General features: G+C 40.6%; 2 protein-coding genes across 17 annotated transcripts in view; both read left to right on the forward strand.

The window, feature by feature from the left end:
• PVRIG (PVR related immunoglobulin domain containing) overlaps positions 1 to 5654 on the forward strand; it is a 40971-nt gene extending 35317 nt beyond the window's left edge. Inside the window, exon 8 of the transcript XR_010323672.1 lies at positions 5466 to 5654. The gene's annotated coding sequence lies outside the window, so the exon portion shown is untranslated. The remainder of the gene's footprint in view (positions 1 to 5465) is intronic.
• A 531-nt stretch (positions 5655 to 6185) lies between these two features.
• PILRA (paired immunoglobin like type 2 receptor alpha) overlaps positions 6186 to 22815 on the forward strand; it is a 48568-nt gene continuing 31938 nt past the window's right edge. For 4 of the 16 annotated variants that reach the window (XR_010323671.1, XM_023541697.2, XM_064295870.1 and 1 more), the window contains exons 1-2: positions 6192 to 6615; positions 6964 to 7323. Coding sequence is in view for 11 of the 16 variants with exons in the window: in XM_023541697.2 (XP_023397465.1) it covers positions 6564 to 6615; positions 6964 to 7323 (412 nt within the window). In the remaining 5 variants the exon portion in view is untranslated. Of the gene's footprint in view, positions 6616 to 6963; positions 7324 to 22815 lie in introns of all 16 variants that reach the window. The other 12 variants (XM_064295867.1, XM_064295872.1, XM_064295871.1 and 9 more) reach the window with 6 other exon arrangements.

Below are 22815 nucleotides of genomic sequence, written 5' to 3' on the forward strand. Positions count from 1 at the left end.
TGAACAGAGCCTGCACCATTTTCCAAGGACTAGAGATTAATCACAGTTTATACAGCTATAGTAAAACAAATGAGAAAATATATTCTCCCTAATATTAAAACAGTAAAGAAAATGCATTTTCGCTACTTCAGATCTACACAGCAGCGTTATTCAGAATGGCCTCACACTGGGGACAGCTCAATTGTCCACCAACATTAAAATGGAGTGATAAACAGCATCCATCCAATGGAATACTACCCAGCAATGACCATTACAAACAAGAGACAGTCCATGGGAATGGCGACGACTAAGACCTGTCCCCCTTCCTTGCCCTGCAGTGAATCACTTGTCCTCTTTCCTTGCCTTGTGTAGCCAACCTCAGCATGCTGACATCCCTCCTGTTTTGTCTCCCCAGACCTTGATAAGCTGCTGACTGAATGAAGCACTCTCTCCAGGGAGGACTTTGGGAGGACGGGGTGGAGAAGGAGATTAAACTGCTGGTCAGCTCACAAATCAGACAAACTTGAGCATGGTCCAATCTCCAGTCCTGGCCGGCAGAGGGACCAGGAATAACTGAGGTGACCTCTCTGAGTCTCAGTTTCTTCCTCTGGCCACTGGGAATAGCATTCCATTATCTCACAGGGTTGCTGTAAAAAGTAAAGGCAATGCACAAGGCAGGAGGTATTCAATGAATGAAGTTTTCCTTGCCCTAAGGCAGTGGTCCTTAAACGTTAGCAGGTCTGAGATGAAGTCTAAGAATTTGCATTTCTAACAAGTTTCCCTGTGTCTGGCAGTTTGTCTTACTGTGGTGGCTTCCCTGTTGCTGTGTTGCTGGAGGCTATGCCACCGATATTTCAAATACCAGCAGGGTCAGGTTTCAGCTGAGCTTCCAGACTAAAACAGACTAGGAAGAAGGACCCAGCGGTCTACCTCTGAAAAGAATTAGCCAGTGAAAACCTTATGAATAGCAGCAGAACATTGTCTAATATAGTGCTAGAAGATGAGCCCCCCAGGTTGGAAGGCACTCAAAATACGGCTGGGGAAGAGCTGCCACCTCAAAGCAGAGTTGACCTTAATGACATGGATGGAGTCAAGCTTTTAGGACCTTCGTTTGTTGATGTGTCATGACTTAAAATGAGAAGGAACATCTGGAAACATCCATTAATAATCAGAATGTGGAACGTATGAAATACAAATCTAGGAAAACTGGAAATCGTCAAAATTAAATGGAACACAATAAACATCGATATCCTTGGCGTTAGTGGGCTGAAAGGGACTGGTATTGGCAATTTTGAATCGGACAAGCATATGATGAAGACTAAAGACCACAGCCTTCAGTATGATCTACACTTTAACATAAAGAAAACGAAAATCCTCACAACGGGACCAATAAACAACCTCATGATAAAGACAGAGGTTGTCAAGGATTTCATTTTTTTTGGATCTACAATTAACACCCACTGAAGCAGTAGTTAAGAAATTAAAAGACACATTGCATTGGGTAAATCAACTACAAAAGACCTCTTTAAAGTGTTGAAAAGCAAAGATGTCATCTTGAACACTAAAGTGCATCTGACCCAAGCCGCGGTGATTGTAATTGTCTCTTATGCATGCAAAAGCCAGACGATGAGTGATGAAAACTGATGAAGAATTCGTACCTTTAAATTGTGGTGCTGGCAAAGAATACTGAATAAGCCACTGGTATTTCAAATAACAGCAGGGTCACCCATGGTGGACAGGTTTCAGCAGAGCTTCTAAACTAAAGGAAGAAAGGCCTGGTGATCTACTGAAAATTAGCCAATGAAAACCCTATGGATCACAACAGAATATTGTCTGATACAGTGCTGGAAGATGAGCGCCTCAGCAGTCAGAACAACAGACTCACGCGTACCAACGATCGAGAACAGAGGCAGGACTGGGCAACCTTTCGTTCTGTTGTACACATGGGGTAGTCATGAGCCAAAGCTGACTTGAGTTGAACTAACAACAACAATGGTATCTCATGGTGGTTTTCATTTGCATTTTTTTTTTTTAACGATGTTAAACATCTTTGCATGTACTTATTTTTTATCTGTGTATCTTCTTTGATAAAAGTATTCAAATCTTTTGCCCTTTTTTTAAACTGAAATTTTGTTTTCTTACTAAGTTTTTAGAGTTCTTACATATTCTGGATACAAGTCCTTTGTCAGTTATGTGATTTGCAAATATTTTCTCCTGGTCTGTAGCTTGTCATTTCATTTTCTTAATAGTATATTTCAATGAACAGAAGTTGTTCTTTTTTGTTTTTTTAAACATGCTGGGAAAAGTTTAATTATACATTGAAAAAAAATTTTTTTTTGCCAATGATATTTTTAATGAATCTTAAATTAGAAAGCCAGTTACATTTTTTTTTTAATTTATTGTGCTTTAAGTGAAAGTTCACAAATAAAGTCAGACTCTCATACAAAAACTTACACATAACTTGCTATGTACTCCTAGCTGCTCTCCCCCTAATGAGACAGTACACTCCTTCTCTCCACCGTGTATTCCCCATGCCCATTCAACCAGCTCCTGTCCCCCTCTGCCTTCTCATCTCCCCTCCAGACAGGAGTTGCCCACAGAGGACCAGTTACATTTTTAAGGCTTCCTTTAGTTTTAACAACCCGAAATGCAGAGCTGTTAATTTGTGTGTGTGTGTGTGTGTGTGTGTGCTCAAAGTGAAAGTCTATAAATCAAGTGAGTCTCTCATACAAAAACCTATACACATCTTACTATGTACCCCTAGCTGCTCTCCTCCCAATGTGACAGCACACTCCTCCTCTCCACCCTGTATTCCCTGTGACCATTCAGCCAGCTCCTGTCCCCCTCTGCCCTTTCATCTCCCCTCTAGGCAGGAGCTGCCCACATAGTCTCATGTGTTACCTTGAGCCAAGAAGCTCACTCCTCACCAGTATCATTGCCTGTCTTATAGTCCACTGCAATCCCTGCCTGAAGAGTTGGCTCTGGGAATGCTTCCAGTCTTGGGCTAACAGAGAGTTCGGGGCCATGACCTCTGGGGTTCCTCCAGTCTCAGTCAGACCATTAAGTCTGGTCTTCTTATGAGAATTTGAGGACTGCATCTCCATCAGGCGTTTCTCCGTTGTGTTCCCTGTCAGGGCATTGATCAGTGGTAGCTGGGCACCATCTAGTTCTTCCACTCTCAGGCTGATGGAGTCTCTGGTTTATGTGGCCCTTAGAAGTTGTTCTTTTTGATGAAGTCCAATTTATCAGTATTTTCTTTTATGAATCATGCTTCAGGTGTTGAATCTAAGAAATCTTCATCTAATCCAAGGTCACAGAAATTTTCTCCTGTTTCTTTTTTCCTAATGTTTTATAATTTGAGTTTACATATAGATCTTTGATTCATTTTGTATATAGTTTAAGGTATGAATCAAAGTTGATTTCTTTTTGCATTGCATGTGGATGTCCAATTGTTCCAGGACCATTTATTTAAGGTATTGTCTTTTCTTCACTGAATTGCCTTTGCACTTTTGTTGGAAATTAATTGAACCTGTATGTGTGTAGGTCTGTTTCTGTACTCTCTATTTTGTTCCATTGATCCATCTGACTACCTTGACACCAATACCACACTATCTTGAATACAGTATTTTTTAATAAGTCTTAAAGTTAGGCAGTGTAAGTCCTCCAACTTTGTTCTCCATTTTAAAAGTAGGTTTTGGGCATTGTAGGTACTTTGAATTCTGATATGGATTTTAGGATTGTCTTCTCAATTTCTACAAAGAAGCCTGCTGAGATTTTTACTGAAATTTTGTTATATCTACAGATTAATTTGGGGACAATTGACATCTTAACAATATCAAGTCTTCTCATCTATGAACTCTCCATTTATTAGTCTTCAATTTCTTTCAGCAACATTTTGTAGTTTTCAGTGTACAGATCTTGTACATTTTTGTCATTTATTCCTAAGTATTTCATATTTTTGATGCTGTTGTAAATGGTATTGTTTTCATTTTTATTTCCAATTCTTTGTTGCTATTATATAGAAAGGCCATTGATTTTTATATATTGATCTTGTATCCTGCAACCTTGCTTAACTCATTTATTAGCTCAGTAGTTTTTGGTAGATTCCATTGAATTTCTACATAAAGAATCAAATTATCTGTGAATAAGAGTTTTTACTTCTTTCTTTCCAATCTGGATTTTTTTTTTTTTTTTTTCTTATTGCACTGGCTAGAATCTTCAGTACAATAAATAGCGGTAGTGAGAGAAGACATTCTTGCCTTGTTTCTGATCTTAGGAGGAAAGCAGAAACAGGGTAAGTTGCCATGGAGGGGCAACAGCCTGGGGCAACGATGGGTATAGCCAGTAAGGAAATGAGAGCAGAAGCCTGAGAGAATTTAGGGGGACACCTAAAGCAGTAGCTCTAAAACTATGGTGCATAGCTTACCCTCACTGTGACCCTGCTCCTGATCACATTGCTTGTGAATCCCTTCCCCCACGGTCACCACCTGGGCTAGAGAGTTGTATTTAGGCTCTAGCCACAGTTGAATCATGAACTCCAGGCTCTCTTCCTCCTAGAAGCCCCCTCTGTGAGTAGAGAAATGGTTGTCATAGCTCAAAGCTGATTCCCAGGCTCCTATTCTTATTGGGGAAGAGGAAGATGAACAAACAAACCCAGGAGACCATATCTGGTCCCTGAGCTGAAATCACGCCCCACAATTCCTCATCTCGTGGGGATTTTATAGGGTCCAGGGGCCTGAAAATGACATAAAATGTTCGATTTGCATCTAAGGAGGCCACATGTGGGAGCATCAGGGCCTGAAGGCAACTAGACAGCACGTACCCTGCAGAAGTCACCTGAAGCCTATTTTGTAAAAGTTCTGGGTGGCCCAAGGCAATGGACCGTGGTGCTCCCTGATGGGTCCAGCCCTCTCCTCCTTGGGTAGCCCGGTGAGCATGTGACTTTCCATCTAGGTCCCACATCTGGTGGGGCAAGAAGACAGATCCCAAGTGTCACTCCGCAGACAGTGAAGGCCACCCTCTCAAGGCCCTGCCCAGACAGCCAGTGGGCCCTCGTCCTTTCTTCTGCCCAACTTTCTGGCTGTTATCAGTTCACTCCAGACACCTTTTACAGCCCAGAGGACACCAGGACATTAAGCCTCTGTGACTCAGTTTACCCATGGGTAAAATGGAGATAATAACACGTGCACACAGTCTTGTAAGCTGGATTAAGGCAATTGGCGTTTAGGCCCTGACTCAGAGGAGGGAGTTTCATAAACATGTGGACCTCATTTCCTGAGCCCATGAGGAAAGGTAAGAAAAGCAGATGCAGAGAGAAGGCAGAGTCACTTGGCTGCTAGTGGAGGAGAAATGTGGAAAGAAACTATTAAGAATAGGGAAGAAACTAAGAAAAGAAGAGGGGAAGTTTGTCTCTGCTTGCTTCAGCCTCCAGAAAGCTGATGCCACTTCCTCTGATGAAATCATGCCCTTTTCCCCACTCCCTACAGTTCACTCAACAAGCCAATGCCAACCTCATCCTAGAGAAGGAGTTGGGCAAAGCCTCTTACAGGATGAGCCCTGTGGGTTACTAAAGCCCCCAGTTCCCATGTCTCACTATCACCGACCTGTCCACAGCTGTCACAGTTGAGACAACGTGTTGGTCCATCTTCAGCCCACAGAGCTGTGTCACCGGGTAAGTCATTAAATGTTCTGAGCCTTCATTTCCTCCTCTGTCCAAGGAAGGCTTTGGATTAGCCAGGAAGTCTCAGACTCAGCTGTGGACAGAATCATCTAAGGAATTAATGAAAATACAGGCTCCTAAGGCCCACCCCCTAGAGCTTCTGCCCTCAGAAGTCAAGGCCCAGAGGTTCTATGGCACCAGCAGGCCGAAGCATCTGAAAGGAGTGGGAGGTACTGTGGATTCAGAGAGACTGGAGGTTGAGGCTTGGCTCTAGTCCCGCCTGGGGGCCCCTGCAGGAGAATGAGAGGGGGTAGAGCAAGCTGGGTGGAACTGGTGCGGCAAGAGTTGGGGCTGAGGGCACTGACCATCAGTTTCTTCCCCTCTTGTTTTCTCTAAGGGCAGAATCAGGGGCCCACTGGCAGACTCATGCTGCCTTTCTCTCACTGAGAAAGTCTGCATTGGGCCTCCTCCTGTGAGAGAGACAGACAGACTGACTCCAAAGGAGACATTAAGGAAGCCATCAGAGGCTGGAGAATGAAGGTGGGTGATCAGAGACCCCAGCCAGTCAAGGCCAGGGCCACTCCCCTCAGCCTGAGGTGGAGGCTGGAGGACCTATGAACATAACTGTCTTGCCATTGGTGCCAAGAGAAGCTCTTTTGCAATACAGTATAGGAAAAGAAGAAACCAGACTGTTGAAGGAAGTGCTGGTCATCTTGGGATGGGTGGGTTTAGGGAAGGTTCTCACACTTCCGTATAACAGAGTCCCCTCCAGAAGTGAGAAGGAGCCTGATCCTCGGTCTCCCACATTCTCCTGGGGGCTTTATCCCCAGTCCTGTGAGTCCCCCAGGTATTCCCTCTCAGAGCTCCTCTCTTGCCTCCACAACTCTGCTTGTCTTCTCATCATCCCCTGGAAGATACTGAGGTGATGAGTGTGCCCCTGCTACTGCTGGTGCTGCTGCCAGCACTTGCACAGGCAGGTGAGTAGCCAGGAGATCCCTGGTGGCGGCTCTGCCAGGGGCAATGGGAGAAGTCCCCTGGGAGAGGCTATGGCTGGGCATCTAGGTGATGGGTCTGCTGAAAGAGCCAGCCAGGCCTCCACCCCCAAAAAAGGATGATCCCAGGCTACCTCATCCTACTCACAGTGGTAGGTCTACCCCAACCCCTCACCTTCCTCCTCCCCCAAACCTGGAGAGGAGACACCCAGGCCAGAGGACCATCTGTCACACTATTTCCTGTGAGTGAAGGTGCCAGACCATCCGGGGTTATCCTGTTTGTCTCCCATGGTGGCTTCAAAGTCTCTCCCCCTCTCTCCCTCCCTCCTTTAGATAACTATGGCTTTGGGGTTGAGCAGCCAGCACACCTCTCAGCCCCCAAAGGTGACACCATCCACATCCCCTTCAGCTTCTATCACCACTGGGAGTCAATCGACGTGAGTATATCCTGGAGGCGGGGTCACTTCCATGGGAAGTTCTTCTACAACATGACCCCACTTTTCATCCATGAGGATTACAAGGACCGGCTCTCACTGAACTGGACAAAGGGTCAGACTAAAGGCTACCTCAGGATCTCGGACCTGCGGAGTGAGGACGAGAATGAGTACTTCTGTCGAATCCGAATAAACACACAGAGGCATGGTGTACAGCAGTGGCAGTCCATCCACGGGACCACACTCACCATCATTAGTGGTGAGTCCAGCTGCCCTGAGAAGCCACTGTGTCCACCCACCTGAGGCTTTGAAGGCCACTGGTGTCCTCAACTCCTAGGCTTCACCCCAGGCCCCACTCCTTCTGAACTTTCTCTCAAATTCCTCTGCCCCCATCCAGCCCTCTGCCAACTTTACCCTTTTCTTCACTTTCATTTTCCCCAAACCTGAGCTGCCTTCCCTGCCCATCTTCCTCACTGCCACCACCCCAGGCCTCAGCACCTGCCAGGCCCCCTTCTTCAGACTGGGACTCCAGCCTGCCTCCCTCTGCCCTAGCCCCCATGTCCTTTAGGTTGAGTTCACCTCTTCAGGATGTGGCTCGATTCATTAGGCCTAATTTTTAAGTTCTTTTGTAGAATAGCACCCATTTCTGATCTGTCCATTCTGTTTCACAGATCTGTCTTTTCTTATATCAGTACCACACTGTTTTAATAATTGTAACTTTATCATGTGCTTCAATGGCTGATAAGACTATTTCCATCTCAACCATAGTACTCCTTCATCAAAAACTTTATTATTGCTGTCTGCCTATTCTTTTGCGTGTACTCTCTAATAAGTTTTAAAAAAATTAGAATTGCATTAAACCTTTAAAGCAATTGATAGAAACTGAGATCAGCATAATATATAACCTTCTCTTCCAGGAACAGGTCTCATTTTACATCCCTCAGTAAGACTTGCCAGTGTTCTTATAAAGATCATGTAAATGTCTCATGAGTTTTTGTTTGTTTGTTTGGTAATCAGTGTGCAAGGTTATGTTTTGTTGTAAAAGTCACGTATAAATTCTGGCCAAAATATGGGTTATATACACATGTTAACCTCTACTCCTTCCCAAAATCTACTAAAATGACAGTGAAGGGAATTTTTTAAGGCAAAACCCAGTTGCCGTCAAGTTGATTTTGACTCACAGCAACCCTATAGAACAGAGTAGAACTGCCCCATAGGGTTTCCTAAGCTGTAATCTTTATGAAGGCAGGCTCCCACATCTTTCTTACAAGTAGCTGGTGGGTTCGAACTGCAGCCAAGTGCTTAACCACTGCCCCACCAGGACTCCTGATTGCATTGGGCAAATCTCCTGCAAAAGAACTCTTTAAAGTGTTGAAAAGCAAAGGAGACACTTTCAGGACTAAGATGTGTCTGACTCCAGCCAGGGTATTTTCAGTCACCTCATATGCATGCAAAAGCTGGACAATGAATAAGGAAGACCAAAGAAGAATTGATGCATTTGTACTATGGTGTTGGCAAAGAATATTGAACATACCATGGAGTGCCAGAAGAATGAACAAGTCTATCTTGGAAAAATTATACCCAGAATGCTCCCTAGAAGCAAGTATGGCAAGAATTTCTCTCATTTAGTTTGGGCATGATATCAGGAGGGACCAATCCCTGGAGAAAGACACCATGCTTGTTAAAGTAGAGGTTCAGTGAAAAAGACAAAGACCCTCGATGAGAGGGATTGACATAGTGGCTGCAACAACGAGCCCAAACAGCAAAGATTGTGAGGCTAGCACAAGACTGGCAACATTTCATTCTGCTATACATAAGGTCGCTATGAATCAGAACTGACTCAATGGCACCTAACAACAACAACAACGACAAACAGGGAAGGCCTCTGGATATTAGTCAGAGCCTCTGAAGGAAACAACCACTCAAACAGGTAATTGAGGAGAGTTTTGAGTGGGCGTAGTTTAGAGAAAGCAATCAAAGATGGTGAGACACTCTGGGCCTAGCGGCAGGCCTGAAGGAACAAGGGAAGGGAATCATTACTAGAACCCTGAGGGAACTGTAGCGACAGAAGAGGGTACCCACCAGCAAGGGGCAGTGGCCCGTAGAGAGGCATACCCACCCTGCCTATCAGGAAGGCAGCCAAGGAATGAATATGGTCACCTGCTCTCCCCTTGCCCTCCTCCTTTGGGGCCTCCCATTGTCTGAACCAGAAACCAGACAGCAAAAGAGATCATGGGTGCCATCCACCAATGCCAGAAATCTCTTCCATCTGATTTCTTCCAAGGCACAGAGAGAAATCAGGCAAAGGGCTCAGTAGGAATGTCTTCAAGAAGATGAAGTAACAGAACACCTGATATATCTGACGATGAAAGAATGAAAAGTACACAGATAACAAAGCAAATTAAAAAATAATAATGATTAGTTTTAGTTTCAGTGAAAATCAGAAGTCCTACAGAAAAGGAAGTGTAGTCATAGACTCTACTTCCTGTGGCTGAGGCTAGCTCATAACTCAGCTGAGAATTACTATTTAATCAAATAATGTAAACACCAAACATTGGTCCAAATCAAAATTATGGTGTACAGTTGAAATAATTTTATATAAATTATGATAGAACTATATAGGGGAAAAGGAGAAGATGGAAGTGTAAGGGTTCTAAAACCTCAATTTCAATAGTAGGAAGTGAATATTTTTTTTTTTTTTAAAGCAGCAAAATCAAGTAACAACAGTATAAGCATGTTTTTGAGAAATATAAGGTGTTGAATAACTTTTAAGAGTTAAAACAATGGTAGAGCTTTATTAATTAGTCGTATTATTTGCAAATTGGACAAGACACAGTATGAGACTGGGTGTTATACCTGAGATGAGACAGTATGGAGTTTTTATAGTCCAAGGAACAAAAAAAAATGTCAGGGAAGTCTAAGTGGTTTTGGCGAGTCTTTTGGATGTTTATCAAGCTGTCCCTTGAAATCCTTTCTTCTTTAAAATTTTATTTGGCTAAGACAACACAGGTCTCCAAAGGTCAGCGCCTGCTGAGCAGGATCCCAGATAGCCAGGTGTCTGCCTGTCTGGAATGTAGGTGTTAAAGACCAGGAACTGTTAATTATGCATAAATCTACAGAAACAAGCTAATTACTATTTCTAACAGTTAGGTTACTCATTATCTTAAAATTTTGCCCTGGGAAACCAGATAGCAGCCATGCTCTTCTGGCCTTGGCATAAGTGACTCCATCTTGTTTTTAGCTTTCACAACTACATCTCCCCCATTTGATCGAGCCCACTCCACTAGGAGGTATTTATTGATCACTCACAATGGACAAACCTTTCTTCTGCAAGGTCTTTTACATCTTGTTGACCATTCTGTCATTTACCTTATTTTAGTGTTGTCACTTTACCTTGCATTTATTTTTGTCACCTTGCCATGCTATTAGGCCTCATCTTTAAGGTGAGTCATTTTAGGGTTTTATTAGGGGAAGGCTGAGGTTAAACATGAGGAACTCCTTGGCCAGCCCGAAGGACATTAACCAATACCTGTATATCAAAGGGCAAAAAGGTACACATAACTTTTTTGTTAAAAAGTATGAGTGATGAACCTCAGTTTATCTGCAGGGCGAGTAGGTTTAGGTACACAACATTCTGTTGAGGTACAGTCGTGCACTGCATAACGTCCATTCGGGAAACGTTCAACTGCATATGTCCATGGTCCCATAAAGTTATAATAGAGTTCAGAAATCCTGATGGAAGAATGGGACGTAACTGATGTAAACAGATGTAGCAAACGCAACAGCTTCCAGCAGGCAACCTGTGTATATCAAGTCTCTTGTATACAACACGATTGCACTGCTAGGTGTACAGTACACACATAACTTATAATACATGTCTTTATAGTCGTAATAAACACTTGTGTTACTGGTATATGTACATACTGTACTTTCTACCATTATTTTAAAGTGAATTTTTCCTACTTACAAGAAAGTTTACCATGTAACAGCACATGTTTCGACTTGTAGGCAATGGCATCCAATCTCGTGTATCGTGCATCTCTTGAGTGTTGTAGCGTTATCTCTCTTTTTGATTTTCTTTTGAAAGTATTACCGTGAAGTACATCATGCTTCCCAAACGCAGCAAAACCAGTGCTGGTGACAGCAGCAGCAAGAGGCAGATGAGAAGATGGGTTTGGAAGAGAAAGGAAAGGTTATTAAACAACATGAAGGTAGAAAAGCAGTGAATGCAATTGCTCGCGATTTAGGCATGTCGCACTCAACAATCACGAAGATTCTCAAAAACAAAGAAAAAAATCCCCCAAACTGTTAAAGGATAGGTGCCACTGAAAGTTACAAGGCTAACAAAAATGCAAGAGGACCTATGTCAGATGTGGAGAAATTACTAATGATGTGAATTGAGAAACAAACACAAAAGCGAATCCATCTCCACTCATTGATGATCACTGCTAAGGCATGAAGGTTGTTCAAGATGCTCAAAGAGAAAGCAGGACCAGACTATGATATTGAGTTTAGTGCTAGCTCTGGGTGGTTCAATGCTTCAGACAATGTTTTTCACTGAATAATGTGAAAATGAGTGGTGAATTTGTGAGTTCCGATGCAAAGGCAGCAGAAGAATTTGTTGAAACCTTAGATAAACCAATTATAAAAACCAAAAACCAAACCCATTGCCATTGAGTCGATTCCAACTCCTAATGACCCTATAGGGCAGGGTAGAACTACCCAGTAGAGTTTCCAAGGAGCACCTGATGGGTTTGAACTACCAACCTTTTGGTTAGTAGCCGTAATACTTACGGAGGTTATTTGCCCCAGCAAAATTTTAATGTGGACGAAGCCTCCTTATTCCAAAAGTGATTGCCTGAAAGGACCTTCATCCATAAGGAGGCCAAGTCAATGCCAGGTTTTAAGGCTTTTAAAGACAGTAACAGTGTTGTTAGAAGGCAACGTTGCTGGCTACAAGTTAAAGCCATTTGATATTTGCCATCGTGAAAACCCCAGGGCTTTCAAGGACATTAACAAACACACCTTACCAGTTTATGGCAGATGCAATAAAAAGTCCTGGATGACACAAATGCTGTTTCAGGTTGTCCTTCTCAATTGCTATGCCAGTGAATTGGAGACATACTTCTCAGAAGAAGACATACCTTTCATGATTTTGCTAATTGTAGAAAATGCTCCAGGGTATCCCCCTTTCACTGGTGACCTCCACCCCAACATCAAAATGGTGTTTCTCCCACCAAACACCACCTCTTTAATCCAGCCAATGGACCAAGGGGTTATTGCAACATTCAAGGCCTATTACCTGAGGAGATCCTTTGCTCAGGCTGTTGCTGCAACCAAGACTCTAGCAAGACACTGATGTAGTCAGTTCTGGAAGGAGCACACCATTTACCACTGCATAAAGAACCTTTTCTGGGCCTGGGATGATGTAAACCAAGAGTGCATGAATAGAAAAAAATATTGAAGTGATATGTTCATGACTTTAAGAGATTTGAAAAAGATGATGAGATTGCAAGGATTAATAGAGCTGTTGCCAACATGGCAAACAACAACCTGAACCTAGGCATAGATGATGAGGATGTTGAAGACCTCCTAACAAATGAAGAGTTGCTGGAGCTAGAGCAAGAACAAATAGCTGAAGAAGAGGCAAGTAAAAAAGGAAACTGCAGAAGGAGAAGATCAGATGCAGAAGAGGTTCAGTGTTAAGGGGTTAGCCAAATTCTTTGCAGACCTTAAAGCTTGCTGAAAAGTGCTGAAGAGACGGACCCAAACACTCAACGCTTTGCACTGATAGAAAGGGATGCAGTGTTTGCTGCATATCTAGAAATTTATGAAGAAAAGAAAAAGCAAACTAGGTAAACAACACTGGACATATTCCTGAAGAAGCCAACACCTCCCCGAGAAGACCTTCAGCCAAGTCCTTCAGGCATTACAGGAGCTGATATCGTCATTGTTGGTGACAGTTCATCAATGGAGGCTATTTGACCTCAAAGTCTTCCAGTGGAACAAACACTATGAGGAAGTTGAGAACACTGACATGGATGGTCCTGACCCTCTTTGTCAAATTGTGTGTGACATAGGCTGAGAAAGCAATTATAGAAAAAAGTTTAAACTGTGAAAAAAGAATTTAAAAGTTTCAAATGAAATTTACGTTCTAAAATTTTTTTTTTAATTTATAAAGTAGCCTAAGGTTAGTTTATAGAAATAAAATAGAAAAGTATTTATTGTACATACAGCTGTACAGTATATTATGCTTGGTAGAGGTTCAGTGAAAAAGAAGAAGACCCTCAATGAGATGAATTGAGACAGTGGTTGCAACAACAACGGGCTCAAGCCTAACAACTGTCATGGGGATGGCGCAGGACCAGGCAATGTTTCATTCTGTTGTACATAGGTTCACTATGAGTTGGAACCGATTTTGTGGCATCTAACAACAACAACAACAGTAATTTAGTGTAAGTTCAGTATCTTGTATAACACAGAACTGTAACGGCAACAGCCTCCAGACTCACCCAACACTATGTTAGCCCTGCAAGCTCCAATTGTGGTAAGTACAGATTACATATTAGTCCATGTACACAGTAGTATGTATTTATTATGTATTATTATAAAGTATTAACCTACTTAGCCCATATTACTATTATATTATAATATGTACTATTATATTATGTATGCAGTATGAACTTACTTAGCCCATGTATTATGTTGGCAGACACATTAGCTGAAATACAGTACTGTATGTGTACAGTATCTTGGCTATTTAGTCAGTACAGATACACCACAGTATCCCATATAACTTCGCTAAGTATGTATATAATATGGTGTTTGCACAAAGTCCAAGTCACATAATGCCCTATTTCACAGAATGTACTGTGGATGTTAAGCTACACATGACTGTATAATATTTGATTAGCATTTCATAATTATAAAGATACATAGAAAGATGAACAGAAACAAAGGAAAATGAGTATTTTTTTTTCTTCTACCACCCACCCCAAGAACCAAACTAGGTGTTTAGAATTTCAGATAAAGAGGGAACAGGATCATTGATGTTTGACACTATGCATTGCATATGGGAGACATAGTGAGTGATGTTAGCACTGTTATCAGGAATATAAACACAACCATCAGTTTTAATGATGGCACAGGTGCCTCCTTGTGCAGCAGTAAGGATGTCAAGGGCTATTTGGTTTTGAAGAACTCCCTGTCTCATCGTAGTCATTTCAGTGTTCGTTTCTTGGAGCCCATGGGCGGAATCATTTAAAGCACTCTGAATATATTTAGTCAGAACCTCGACATGTCTTATAACATTCTCTAGACCTATCTGGGTATGAAAATAGAAGCTAAATGATCATTCCAACGAAATACAGATTTGAACCATTGAGCTCTTAAGAAGGGGATATTAGCTGGAAGCGGCAACTCCACCTTGGGTCCAGCTGAATCCTATAGTATATCTGCAAATCCATCCAGGTGGAAGCCAAGCCCAAAGGTTAGAGCCACATAACCAGTATTTGTCGTTTGGAGCTAACTGGTAATAGCCTTGGCATTGCAACCAATCAGTGGCAAACCAAATGGTAGCTGAAAGAGAAATAGTGGCTTTACAGTCAGAGCTTTGAAGCCCTGGATGTCTCTGGTAGTCTTTGGATCATGTTGTTTGTTATGGTTGGCTTGTTCCCAGTAGAGAGAGAAACTGTTTGACTTAACCTCCCTGCTGTAGGTGTCGGCCAAACAAAATTGTCCCATGCTTGTCGGTAGGGGGCTCTAATACGGGAGGTGCTATTTAATGATTTTTGAAAGGATGTTATAAATCTTCCTTGAGCAAACATAAAGGCTAAGGCCTGAGTGCTACTTAGATAAAATGTCAACTAGTGTCCTTTGTTCAATAGGCCAGTGAGCAAGAGAAGGTTTTGGTGTGGTAGGATTAGTTAGGACACCTGATTCTTCCTTAAATTCTTTAATTAATAAATCAAGATCTGTCTAGTCTGCCCATTGTAAGAGGGACACCCTTCAAGAAAGTCCCAACTGGCTAGAAATAGGCAGGGCTGCACAGATCTAACAAGCAGTTCGTTTAAAACGATGAGCGTATCAGCCCAGGTTAAAAAGTCATTTGTAGAAGAATAGAAATTAAGAAACCTGGTAGAGTTTTTTTTTAGGTAGAGTTAGGAAAAGAGCCATATTAAAATAATATATTTTAGTTATTTTTAACTTGACAAATAACCTGTTAAAAACCAAACCAGTTGCCCTCGAGTCATTTCCTACTCATAGGAACCTCATAGGACAGAGTAGAACTGCCCCGCAGGGTTTCCGAGGAGTGGCTGGTGGATTCGAACTGCTGACCTTTTGGTTAGCAGCCAACCACTTAAGCATTGTGCCACTTGACAAATAGTTTTAAATCCTCAGTGGGACTGCTTTCTCAAGGGAAAGGCAAGGCTCTTTTTAATTGAAATAAATGAACCTAAGGTTTTATCCCCTTTGGCTCGGCTGTACAAGGCTTAGTACGTAGGACAGGGTAAGATCACTTCCAGCAAGGTTATAAACTGTTTTTTAATTGATGTCTTTTCCAATAGATGGATTCTCCAAGCAGCAGGTCCTTAGAGTCCTGGGAGCCTAAAGAAAGCATAGTGCATTAATGATTTAAGAAGATCTAGCTGAGTTATATTTGGACCTATAAATTTAACACAAGGCAAAATTGTTGGGCTTTGGTAACAATTTTATAGGGTGTGAGTTTATGTTTTTTAAAGAGAGTTGCCCTTAGGTTCAGTAAAACTAAAGGAAGAACATTAGTCTAAGACAGCTTTAAAGAACTATAAAGTTTAGCTATCTGATTCTTAACAATTCCATTTGTTCTGTCTGCCAACCCAGAAGACTGAGGATGGTAAGGGCAATAGAATCATTGATGAATGGGAAAGACTTGACATAATTCTTGAATTTTTTGCCCTGTGAAGTGTGTTGCTCGATCACGATGCAATTCTGCAGGAACACCCCAACATGGAATGATATTTTCTAAGAGCTTTTTTGCTATAAAAGTAGCAGCTGCTTTTCTGCAAGGAAAAGCTTCTACTCAGTGAGAAAACGTACAGATCATTATTAAAGCGAACTGATAACCCAGAGAAGGGGGGCAATTGGATGAAATATGTTTATCATAGTAACGTAGGCCCTGAAGGCTGTAGAAAACGACCAGGGGAAGGATTTTTTTTAAGTTTCTTCCAGGATTAAACAAAGGACAGGTGGGACAAGTCTTGGAAACATCCGTAGTGGCTTTTTTAAATTTGCCCCGCCAAGAGTTTTGCATATTTTGTATCATTTTATCCATAGCATAATGACTTGCTTCACGTAACAGACAAAGAGTTGAATAGTGTAAGGATGAGGAAAGGACAATTCTCTTATTTGGTCTAATCCATAACCCAGATGTTGGGTCTATTGTGCATCCTTTCCTTTGTCCATAAAACTTTTTCCCAAGGTTCTGCGTGTTTTTGCTGGGTTATTAAATCATCTTTTGAAAACTGAGAAATTTTATTAAGTTGTGGCTCAGTTATTTCTGACAGCAGGATTCTATTTTCACAAATTTAGGTAGCTGCCTTTTTTGCCATACAATTTGCAAAATTATTTAATTTCTATAGATTTAAGTTCCTTTTAGTTGGCTTGTATTTTAATAATGGCCAGTCCTATTGGTAATAATAATGTATCTCATAGTTCCTTAATGAGCTGGCTATTTTTAATTTCAGTTCCAGCTAATGTTAAAAATCTCTTTGTGCCTATAACAGTCCAAAATCATGAATAACTCTAATCATATATCAACTGAATAAATATTGGCTTTTTATGCAGGCTCAAGTCATAGCAGATAGCTCTGCTTGCTGGGCTGAAGTGGCTTTAGGGAGGGGTCCCATCTTTATTACTTTAGTAGGGGAGACTACAGCATAGCCAGCCTAAAATTTGGAGGAGTTTGGGGAAGGTTTAAGATATGACCCATCTACAAACAAAACAAGGTCAGGATTTCTTAAAGGCATTTCTTGTAAATCAGGCCTGGGAGTTAGTAATTTTTCAGTAAAATTTAGGCAGTCGGACATCAGCTCAGATGAGTCTGTGACAGGTAGTAAAATGGCTGGATTTAGGGCTTTGACATGCTGAATGTGAATGTGAGGAGAGGAAAATAGAATAGCTTCATAGACAGCCATTCACATGGTGGATGTGTGCTAAGTTGCCACAGAATTTAACAAAGCATCAACTGCTTGGAGAACAAAAATATAAAGATTTTTCCCCGTTGTATATCAGCTGTGTTTTCTATTAATTTTACAGTGCTTGTGGTAGCTCCCAAGCAAGGGAGATAGGCACAAGCCACCAGATCTAGTTCCAAACTATAATATTCTACAGGCCTTTGTTGAATGTTATTTGTGTGTGTGTGTGTGTGTGTGTGTGTTAGCACTCTAAGGCTAGTCCCTTGTCTCTCATGAATGAACAGTGAGAAATCTGAATTATAATTGGGATATCCTAAAGCCAGAGCAGGGTGCGGGGCACCTTTTAAATTATCAATAGCTTTATTTTCATTGGAGCTCAGAATCAGGGGATTGGGTGTATTTTTCCTTAATAATTTTTATAACAGTTGAGCTATTAATGAGACATTTGGAATCTCTGACAATAACTACAAAAAAAAAAAAAAAAAGCCAAACCCTTTGCCATCGAGTCGATTCTGACTCATAGTGACCCTATATAGCCACACAACCCCCAAAAATCCTCTCAGTTGCCTCTTGGTTTTAGGAGGCGGACAGTTAAAGATTGCTGTTTTCCAGCGGGGTCTAATGTGATACCTTCAACAGAAAGAAGGTGACTCAAATATTTTACTTGAATAGTGGTCAGCTGGAGTTTTTTTTTTTTTTTTAGATGCTGTATGTCCCTATGAGATAACTGGATAAGTAAAAACATGCTGTCAGAAATATAATCAGCTTGAGTTGTAGAGCAAAGTAAAAGATCATCAATATATTGTATAAGGACTGATTTCTGAGGGAATTGCAGATGTAAGTCTGCATGAAGAACCTGAAAAAAATAGCTGGGGGACTAAGCGAAACCTTGGGTCATGACAGTCTAAGTAAATTATTGATTGTTCCAAGTGAAAACAAACATTGACTACCTGGATGTACCAGGATGTTAAAGAATGTACGGTATAAAGCTATTACTGTAAAGTAAGTGGGTTTAACAAATATTTTAAAAACCCACTGCCGTCGAGATTTTAGCTAATAATAAATGGGGCTTAGGGACTACAGGGAATCTGGGTATCACTATTTGGTTTCTTGTCCTTAAATATTGAATAAATCTCCAACCTTGATTGTTAGATTTTCACACTGGGAACACAGGAGTGTTCCAAGGAATAGTGGCGGGGAGGGGGGTACCGAAGAAAACCAAACCCATTACCATCGAGTCAATTCCAACTCATAACGACCCTATGAGTAGAACTGCCCCACAGGGTTTCCGAGGAGTGGCTGGTAGGTTTGAACTGCCGACCTTTTGGTTAGCAGCTGTAGCTCTTAAGCTATTGTTAATTTAGAGACAGTATCTTTTAAAGAAGCCAATTTAGACTCTTTTGTCTCTTAGACGCTTTTAAGTATTAATTAAAATATGCATCCCATTGAGCTTGTTTAATTTTAGATCCTCAAGATTCTAATTTATTGTGCAGAAAAACAAGCTTGTCCAAGGAGAAAACTCCCCATAATGGCCACTGATTCTCTAAACTGTTTTTTGTTAGAGTGAGTCGGAAAGACCAAAACAAACATGACCCAGGCCCCTAGGTCTTGATCACATGATGAGCTGGTGTGCCCAGGGGCACATCTCAAGCTCCCTTAGAGTTTTTACTAGCCATCATGACCCCAGTTTTAAACTTTTGAAGTTGACAACCCAAACACAAATTTAAAAATAAATCTCAGAGAGCTAGTATACCAAGTGTGGAGATGAAAAGCCAATCAGCTCAGCGGGTACCGAATCATGCCCAGTGAAATCCGAGCTGTCACAGAGGATTCAGCACCCTAAGGATCCCACTTCTTCAGACAACAGAAATGTTGAATAATTTCTAAAGCTCAAAAGAAAAAGTTAAAACAATGCTAGAGATTTATTAGTCGATCATACAATTCTCAAATTGGACAACATACAGTATGAGACTAGGTGTTGCACCTGAGATGAGACAGTATGGGGTTTTTATAGTCCAAAAGGAACAAAGAAAGTCAAGGAAGTTATAAGTGGTTTCGATGAGTCTTTTGAATATTCATCAAAACGTCTCTGCAAATTTTTCTTCCTCAGAATTGTGTTTGGCTAAGAAGACAAGTGTCGACGGGTCAGTGCCTGCTAATCAGGCTCCCAGATAGCCAGGCATCTGCCTGTCTGGAATGCAGAAGTTAAAGAGTTAAAAAAAAGAAAAAAAAAAGAGTAGGAACTGTTAATTATACATACATCGCCAGAAACGAGCAAATAACCATTTCTAAAAGTTAGGTTACTCATTATCTTAAACTTTTGCCCTGTGAAACCAGGTAGCAGCCATGCTCTTCTGGGCTTGGCATAAGTGACTCCATCTTGATTTTAACTTTCACAGCTACAGAGGTTAATATCAAAAGAAATAGCTAAAGTTACTGAAAACATTTGCCTCTAGGGTATGGGAAGTGAGTAAGGGCCTCCATATGCAGGGGGCTGCTGTTTTTTATAATGTATGTGAAATGTATTGATTCTTTAAATTATGTGTATATATAACTTTGATAAAAAATAAATGTTAAATTTTTAAAATAATAATGGTACTGATAATACTTAAACATCATTTTTTAAAAGTCCAAACAATATAGAAGGGAATCAAATAAAAAGTCCCCTCCTCGCTTTATCTCCCTAACTATTACTCTTTTCTGTGGAAATTTCCTCACGTACAGATAAATATAGATTAGGAGCTCTGGAGGAACAGTTGTTAAACACTCAGTTGGTAACCAAAAGGTCGATGGTTCAAACCCATCAGCTGCTCCAGGGGAGAAAGATGTGGCAGTCTGCTTCTGTAAAGATTTACAGCACTGGAAATTCTATGGGGCAGTTCTGCTCTGTCCTGTAGGGTCACTATGAGTCAGAATCAACTGAACGGCAATGAGTTTATTTATTTTTGTATAGCTATAAAACACAAATGGTATAGAATTGCATAGTATTCTGCACTATAATTTTTATTTAACATATCTCAAATATCTTTCCATCCCAATAGATATACATCTATGCCTTTTTTAAAATGGCTGCGTGGTATTCCATTGTAGGGATGTATCATAATTTATTTATAAGCAATGCTACAAAGAAGATCCTTAAATGTATACCTTTGAATATTTGTGAAAGCATTTTCATAGGATAAATTCCTAGTACTTAAATTACTGGATTAATGGGCATGTGTATTTTACATTTTGATAGATATTCCCAAATTGCATTCCCAAAGGTTGTACTGCATTACTCACATACTTTCACTAACTGATTATGAGAGTTCCTCTTGCCCTAAACCTATACCAATACTTGGTATTTTTCTCCACCCAAATCAGCAAAAAACAAAACAAAACAACAACAACAAAAAAAGCCTCTTCTTGTTTTAAACTGCATTTTTAAAAATTTGAATGGATATTAGCATTAGGGTTATATTATCGCTTTATGCAGAAATTAGAATTGCATAGTTTTCCATAGTTCTGTCTGTGTTTCAGAACCTTCTACTGGGAATTATCTGTTCCTTAAGTTTTTATAAGAATTTATCTATAAAGCCTCCTGAGCTTTATGAAAGGTAATTCTTTAATAGCACTTTATACTTCTTCTTTGTCTACCAATCAGTTAAGGTTTACTGCTACTAAGTCCATTTTTTAAAAAATATTTTATTGTGTTTTAGATGAAAGTTTACATAGGAAGTTAGCTTTCCAATAACAATTTTTATACACTTGTTCCATGACATTGGTTACATTTTTCACAAGGTGTCAACATTCTCATTATTTCATTCTTTTTGTTCTATTTCTACTAATTTATATTCCATGGCCCTCCTTAACTTCTCTTCTAGTTTTAGGGTAGATATTGACCATTTGGTCTCATATAGTTGATTATTTAAGGAGCACAGTATTCATAGGTGGTATTGTTTTTATTTATTGTTTTTTTGTAAGCCAATCTATTTTTTGGATGAAAGGTGACCGCTGGGAGTGGCTTCAGTTCAAAGTTCAAAGGGTTTCTTAGGGCAATTGTCTCAGGGGTTCTTCTAGTCTCTGTCAGTCCAGTAAGTCTGGTCTTTTTTAGGAATTTGAGTTTTGTTCCATATTTTTCTCTCATTCTAACAGAGGCCTTCCGTTTTGTCCCTGGTCAGAACAGTTGGTAGTGGCAGCCAGGCACCATCTAGTTCTTTTGGTCTCAGGCTAAATGAGGCCATGGTTCATGTGGGCTATTAGTCCTGTGGACTAGTTTCTTCTTTGAGTCTTTGGTTTCCTTCATTCTCTTTTGTTCCAGATGAGTAGAAACCAATAGATGTATCTTAGATGTCCACTCACAAGCTTTTAAGACCCCAGATGTTACTCATCAAACTAGAAGGTAGAACATTATCGTTATGAACTGTTGGTTCCAACTCATAGTGACCCTACGTACAACAGAAGGAAACACTGTCTGGTCCCACACCATCCTCTGACTAAGTTTCCCCTGGGACTACGATCCCAAGCCTTTAAACCCAGTAAAGCAATCCCACGAGGTCTTTGGTTCTGTCTAGGAAGTATCCATAACTGTGCCCCCATGTGGTTAATTATGAATATACATGCAGTGCACATAAACATGTATATACATATGCCCTCAGATACACCTGTACATGTACACTCACACACTCACGTGTGCCTTCCTATACATAGATATGCATATATATCTACTTATGTGACCACACACCTATTTTTTTGGTTGTTATTATTGTTGTCGCAAAATTGTACGTTATAGCATTTACCAAAATCATCCTTTATTCCTGAGTACTTCTTAGTGTCTTTATTTATTTTGGACAAGTTGTGAAGACTTCACCCATATTGGATATTTCATTTCCCATCACCAAAAATAACAAGTGTCTACTATCTAGAAAGTGAATCCCCCTCTACCCTCCCATCCCTGGTAACCATCAAAAAATGTTGCTTTCTGTTTGTATGCCTATTCTTGACTTTTCGTAAAAGTAATACCCTACAACATTTGTCTTTCTGTGATTAACTTATTTCACTCAGCATAATGTTCTCCAGATTCATCGATGTTATAAGTTGTTTCATAGATTCCACATTATTCTTTTTAGTTGTGTAGTATTCCATTGCATGTGTGTACCACAATTTGTTTATCCATTCATCTGTTGATGGGCACTTTGGTTTAAGTCAATTTTTAAAGTGTTTGTCTCAGAAAATCATCCATTTCATAAGGTTTTTTTAAATTTATTAACCTATGATTGAGTCCAAGCTGCACTGAAGGCATTGGTTAAAAACAAGGCTCAAAGGATTGACAGAATACCAATTGAGTTGTTTCAACAAACGGATGCAGCACTGGAAGTGATCACTCATCTATGCAAGAAATTTGGAAGACAGTTACCTGACCGACCAACTGGAAAAAGATCCATATTTATTCCTATTCCCAAGAAAGGAAATCCAGCCAAACACGGAAATTATTGAACAATATCATTAATCCCACACACAACTAAAATTTTACTGACAGTCATTCAAAAGTGGCTGCAGCAGTATATCAACAGGGAACTGCCAGAAATTCAAGTCGG

The sequence above is a fragment of the Loxodonta africana genome, chromosome 12, assembly GCF_030014295.1.
Source record: "Loxodonta africana isolate mLoxAfr1 chromosome 12, mLoxAfr1.hap2, whole genome shotgun sequence".
Lineage (NCBI taxonomy): Eukaryota > Metazoa > Chordata > Mammalia > Proboscidea > Elephantidae > Loxodonta > Loxodonta africana.